Source organism: Zingiber officinale, chromosome 2B, assembly GCF_018446385.1.
Source record: "Zingiber officinale cultivar Zhangliang chromosome 2B, Zo_v1.1, whole genome shotgun sequence".
NCBI lineage: Eukaryota > Viridiplantae > Streptophyta > Magnoliopsida > Zingiberales > Zingiberaceae > Zingiber > Zingiber officinale.
In genome coordinates, this window is record NC_055989.1 from 9,879,943 (window position 1) to 9,886,853 (window position 6,911).

General features: G+C 40.5%; 1 protein-coding gene across 1 annotated transcript; it reads left to right on the top strand.

The window, feature by feature from the left end:
* Positions 1-4,618: 4,618 nt before the first annotated feature.
* Positions 4,619-6,695, top strand: LOC122045255 (pentatricopeptide repeat-containing protein At3g61520, mitochondrial-like). The gene has a single exon (XM_042605393.1). It carries the CDS (start codon positions 4,703-4,705, stop codon positions 6,593-6,595), a length of 1,893 nt encoding a protein of 630 aa, XP_042461327.1. The 5' UTR covers positions 4,619-4,702; the 3' UTR covers positions 6,596-6,695.
* Positions 6,696-6,911: the final 216 nt, after the last annotated feature.

A 6,911-nucleotide genomic window follows, 5' to 3' on the forward strand; every position in this document is an offset into this window, starting at 1 on the left:
GCAGAAGTAAAATGACCGAGCGAAACGCTAGCGTTTCACAGCTCACCGAGTAATGGTCATTAATCGACTATTAACGCTGTCGTTGATCTGAGCTCTTATATAACGAGGCTGTGATCATAGGTTTACACACACAGAAAAGTGGTATTTCTTGTTAGATATACATAATGTGAATGGAGAAGAGGTGAAAGACGAAAAATGATCCATTGTGAATGAGACTTTAGTCCTACATTAGTAGTTTGATGGCATGTTGGTTGGTTGATTTATATTGATTCACATACATTGAGAATGTGAACAAATGCATGGGAAGAGACTCTCTCTCATGCATGGGTGCGTATGGGGGGGGGGGGGGGGGGCAAATGTAGGGCTTGGATTGCACTGAACCATGTTGACTCGTGTGCGGGCACGACCTACGCGCGCCTAATGTTGGACCAGTCGGGGTAAAATTTGCCCAAGTGGAACAACCAATATTTTACCACCTAAACCTTTTGCTGCTTCTTTAATGGATGCATTAAAGTAAGATTAATGCAGAAGTAAAATGACCGAGCGAAACGCTAGCGTTTCACAGCTCACCGAGTAATGATCATTAATCGACTATTAACGCTGTCGTTGATCTGAGCTCCTATATAACGAGGCTGTGATCATAGGTTTACACACACAGAAAAGTAGCAGAAGCTCTCCACCTATGTTTCCTCTTCCTCTATCGCGTAACCCCTACTCGGTGGAGTGCCCATAATAGCAGTCGGGTACCACTCAGTTCGTCGTGACCACCAGTGTTTAGTGGAATCACGGTTAACCGTTGTGTCCTTTAAAACATATGACTCGAGTATACCACGAAGCACTACTGGAGGTGGGTGAATCTATTTCAAGGAAACTGCATCAATCGCATGCCTCAGTCAGCTCGCCTGATCTCTTCATCCGCCCAGTCGGCCTCTTCGTCCTCCCGATTGGCCTCTTCGTCCGCTTAGTCGGCCTATTCGTCTGCCTGCTTGGCCTCTTCGCTTGCCCACTCAGCCTCTTCGCTCGATCGACACCAGCTCGCTCAGCCTACCTGTTCTCTCGACCGACCTCTCACTCGGCCTGTCTGTTAGCCCGACCGGCCTATCTGCTCGCCCAACCAGCCTCTCGCCCGATTGGCTCTCTATCTGGACGAACTTGCTCGGCCTTACTGCCCGATCGGCCAATCTATTGTTTGCCCGCCCGACCATTAAGTCCGCGCAGACTTTACTGCTCAAACTCGAAGCTCGGTCTGCACTCAGCAATTAGCAGAAACCAGCCCCTGCTGGTACCCTGAGATTATCAACTCAGATCATTTCAATAGATAAGTGAATTTAATTCGGTGTATTTAAATTTAACTAATATCTCGTAAATCTCCGAGAGCAGATTATTTTCTCCAACAATCTTGAAACATATTCGATTATGTTGAGATGGTCAAAAATCAAGTGTTGATGTGCAACAGACTCAACATATGCATGCCCCCTCTGCCCATATTAGAACTGTGCCAATCAACCATGGGGAAAGGCTAGAGAAGTTCACTGGAGTGAACTTAAAGAGGTGGCAGCAGAAGATGCTCTTCTACTTGACCACACTCATCTGGCTCAGTTATTGACCGAGGACCCTCCCAAGCGTGCTGAGGATGCCGATGCGCAAACCATCAGTACAGTCGAGGCATGGGTTCATTCTGAGTTCCTTTGCCGAAAATACATCCTTAGCTACCTTGCCAGCTCGCTGTACGCTGTATATAGTATGAAGAGAACGGCTAAGAAGCTGTGGGAATCCCTGGACAAGAAGTACAAGACAGAGGATGCAGAGACCAAGAAGTTCATCTAGGCCGATTCTTGAATTACAAGATGGTTGACTCCAAGACGGTGATCAACCAAGTCCAGGAGATTCAGGTGATCTTGCACGAGATCCACTCAGAAGGGATGGTTCTGAGTGAAACCTTCCAGGTGGCTACTATCATATGACAAAGAAAAGCTGCCTCCCGGCTGGAAGGACTTTAAGAACTATCTGAAGCACAAGCGGAAGGAGATGAATGTGGAGGAACTCATTGTTAGACTTCACATCGAAGAAGACAACAAGAGTTTAGAGAAAAAGTTGTTCTCTCAAGCTATTGTGAAAACCAACGTGGTTGAGCACGGTTAAAGCTAGAAATTGAAGAACCCAAAATCTTCCAAGATGGGACCTAGAGGAGGCATCAGCAAGAAAAAGTTTTCTGAGAAGTGCTTCAACTGTGACTGAGTTGCCCATGACTTCGCAAGGACTACATTTTTATTGGGAGACCAAACTATTTATTTTTCGTCATTTATCTCTAGTTTGTATTCGTGCTCTATGTGATGAGTGTGGTGGCCAATGAGTTCCTAGAACAAATGATGGCATTATAGGTTCTTTGTCGTTGGCATATGCATTGACACTAGCTCTTCTTGATTCATTCAAAGACATAATCGATAGTTGAGGAGGAGAAAATACATACGATAGAGCTGACATCCCAAATTTGGTGTCCATGGCCGACCAATCTTAGGGTAGATACATATAAAACGGAGTTGAGGCGGTGTTATTAAGATTCATTAGAATTTTTTGAAAACTTTAAAAATTTGAGAAATTTAGAGAATATTGTGGAACATATGAAATATTTTAGAAATTTAAAAGTTATTGTGTGAGAGAGGAAAATTAAGAATATTAGATATTTGGATGAATGGGATTATATTGAGAAGATGTGTTTTCTTTCACATTTGGATAATTCAAAAGATTTACAAAGGAAACATTAAAATTTTTATCTATTTCGAATAAAAGTACAAATATTGAATGAAAAGAATAAGAAAGAAGACGGAGTAAATGGTAAGATGAATGAAAAAATATGAAATATTGAAAATATATTTACATGTATTTTTTTAAAAAATAAAAAAATTAATCATTGAATCATGACTAACTTTTATGTTTTATTTATTTTATTTATTTTGAAAAAATCATTATCAAATAATAAAATAATTTTATTAAAAACTAAAAAGGAAAGGCTCCCCAAACAAGAGTCACTCCCAATGTTAATAAAATGAGTTACCTCCCACTGCAAAAGGAAGCTTATTTGATAAGGGGTAATCAACGAATGTCATGTTACTAAATAAATAATAATGTGATTTTAGCCGTTTTCAAATTCTTAATATAGTTCCATTGTGCTGATGTTTATTGTTGTATTCAGCGATATGTTTCCAAAAATCTTCATCTTTTTGGTCATTACCAGTGGTTGTGCTAGTATTGATAGTCGTCCATGACTTCGCAAAGATGATATTTTTTATTGGGAGACAAAACTGTCTCTTTTTCATCATTTATCTCTAGTTTCTACTTATGTTATATGTGTAATGAGTGTAATAATCACTGAGTTCCAAGAATAGATGATAACATTACGAGTTATTTGCCGCTGACAGATGCATTGACACTAGCCCTTCTTGATTCGTTCTAAGAAATAACCAATAGTTGAGGAGGAGAAAATATGTATGACAGAGCTAACATCCCAAATTGAGTTCCCATAGTCGACAAATCTTCAGGTGGATATATACAAAATGGAGTTGGGATGACATCACTAAAATTCATCGATTTTTAGAAAATTTTAGAAATTTATAAGTTATTGTGTGTGAGAGAGTAATATTGAGAATATTAAACATTTGAATGACTAGGAGATATATTTTCTTTCCCAATTCGATAATTTAAAAGATTTATATAAAAATATTGAAATTTTTATCTCAAATAAATATATAAATATAGAATGAAGAATGAAAAAAGACGAGGTAGAAAGTGGTGGGATAAATGGAAAAAATGAAATATTAAAAATGAAGTTATATGTATTTTTTTTTTAAAAAAATTAATCATTCATCATCGACTAACTTTTATGTTTTATTTATTTTTTTTTAAATCATTAATCATTATCAAATTATAAAATAATTTTAATTTTATTAAAAAAATAAAAAGGAAATTAGGAGGAGGAGTCACTTCCATGTTAATAAAATGAGTTTTCTGATTTCTTCCATCATTCATTCTAAATTATATAAAAAAAGATAAATTACGAGATCAGTTGATAGTTGATCGTCAAATTAACTAAAAATGAGAGAAGTTTTTTTTTCAAGAATATGCGTTCATCGAAAATTGACCTCTTGCTCTATTATAATAAGTGTATCATCCTCTAACAAATTGAGAATCCCATTGAGATAATAAAATTAGTACGCTCCCACATGCAAGAAGAAGCTCGCTTTATTTGGCATGTCATCCACAATGAAAGTTATTCTTGGGTTTTTTTCCCCTTTCTTTCACCCAATGCCTAACAATATTCGATATAGACAATACTAAGTATATCCGCTATCGTAACGATTTCCTAGTGTCAATCCCACGGTATGATTAAATAAATCATAGATCATCAATTCTTAATAATCATCCTTGATTATTAAACTAAAAATATTATATATCCATCGTTTACACTACGCTTAGAGCGTACATCAACAACGCTAAATCTATTGTGGTCAGATGGATATATCACATCAAATAGGGTTTGCGAAATGTATTCCTATAGCAATCTAGCTTGGGCAAATTGTTTGCTCCTATTTTATGCATGCAGTTAATTTGTCCATAAATGCAGTCCTTCGTTTTGCTAAAACTAATCCTTTATTATCAGCCCCTGTTTTTGCCAACGCAGCCGCGTCGATTGGCCAAACGGAAGATGAAGCTGGTGAAGAATCCGTGTTTGTCTGTGACAGCTCTCCGCCGCTGCCACGCCGCCTCCTATTCTACAGCCGCCGCTGCCACCGACTTCGATTGCGATGGTGGCGTAGGCACCCGGAGCGACGTGAAACACCAGAAACCCTCTAGCAATGCCTCACCTCGCCTCCTTAAATACCTCCTCTATTCCCTGCTCGGTTCCGCCTCTCCCGGCCGCCTCTCCGCCGCCTTGTCGATCCTCCGCGGTATGCTTCCCCCCAACTCCACTTCCCCTCCTGACGCCGCCACTCGGTCGATCGTTTTCTCCGGCCTGGCTAAGCGAAGCCAGCCCCTGAACGAGGAGTCCCTCGCCCACCTCGTCGAGATGGCCAAGATGGGACTTTTTCCGCACGACGCCATCCTGTTCACTCAGTTCATCACCAAGCTGTGCCGCTGCGGCGCCACCTCCGGGGCCTGGGAATTCTTTCACGCGGTAAAGGATGCTGGCGGCTCCATCGAGGCCCCTGTGTGCAACGCCCTCTTGACTGGCCTCGCCGCAATTCAAGACTTCGCAAGGATGAATCTTCTGTTTTCGGAGATGAAAAGCTTTGGCGTGCGGCCCGACGTAGTCACCTTTGGTATACTCATCAATTGCCTATGCAAATCCCATCGCATCGACGATGCACTGAACGTGCTCGACGCAATGTCAAGCCCAGATTCAGAGGTCACCCCTGGCACAATCATTTTTAACACTGTCATCGATGGGCTCTGCAAGGCAGGAAGGCTTCAGGATGGTCTCTCCTTGCTTGATAGGATGAAATCAAGCCATGCTTGTGATCCTGACAGTGTGACTTACACCAGTTTGATTGTTGCCTTCTGCAAGGCTGCAGAGTTAGACAAAGCTCATGAATTGCTTACCAGGATGGAGAAGGAAAGGGTTGCCGTCGATGTGTTTACGCTGAATGCCTTTGTAAATGGAATGTGCAGGCATGGGATGATCGGAAGTGCCCTCAATTTTTTTCGAAAGAAGAAGGTTGAGTGGCCGGAAGTTAAAGGCAATGCTTTCACCTATAAATTCCTGATTGGTGCTTTTCTACATTCCAACAAAGTAGGAAAGGCGATGGCGTTGTTTGATGAAATGATCAAGGAAGGAGTTTCCCCTGATTCTACAACATACTCCACTCTCATCTGTAGGTTGACTCAAGTTGGTAAATTGGATGATGCTTATTCGAATGCGCTGTTGATGAGAAAGAATGGTTTTCGAGTAGACATAAAGAGCTATAACATTTTGATCAGTGGGTTTTGCAAGAAAAAGAGGTTGGATAAGGCATTGGAGATACACGATGAAATATGCGAGGCAGGGCTTAGGCCTGATATCTTCACATACACTTCTTTGATTGATGCTTTCTGCAAGGCTGGTGATTTTTCAAAGGCTGGTAAATTCCTCAACAAAATGGTCGACAATGGATGCAACCCTGACGTTGTGACTTATGGAACTTTGATCAATGGTTACTGCAAATCTGGTGATCTTGAGCAGGCCATGAAGATCTTCAAGAGCATGGATGGGTCAATGGTGCCGGCCAACACTCTTATTTATACTACCCTCATTGATTCTTATTGTAAGAATCAAAAAGTTGATGCAGCAATATACCTCTTCGATGAGATGCAGGAAAAAGATATATTGCCTGATGCCGTGACCTACACTGCTATTTTCAAGGGTCTTAAGAACCTTAACATGTCTGATAAAGCCTTCGAGCTTATGGACAAGATGAATTTGCAGGGATGCAAACCAGACTATGTGACAATGGATCTTCTTACAAGATGGTTAACTGTGATCGGTGAGATGGAGAGACTGAGACTATTTGTGCAACGGGCGACATCTTCTGATATCGACTCGGGCAATCGTGATGTTTAATCTTATAGATGCTTCTTATGTAGTGTTGAGTTGTACCATTACGGTATGATTTCTGAAGCTCCTTTTCATAATTCAAGCAATAACTTGTCACTGTGTGTCACATCATTGCCTGAATGATCTGCAAAGAAAATTGGATTTAGTGATTCTTTTGCAGTTCTTTGTTGGAAAAAATCTTTTTGTAATTGCACATTTTAATTTATAATCTGAAACGGTTTAGTTCCAAACTGTCCTTTTCTCATCCTAATCATTTCCATCGAAATCAAGTTGACACTATTTGTGGTAAGAGTTCGATTAGGACACTTCACATCTACCTGGA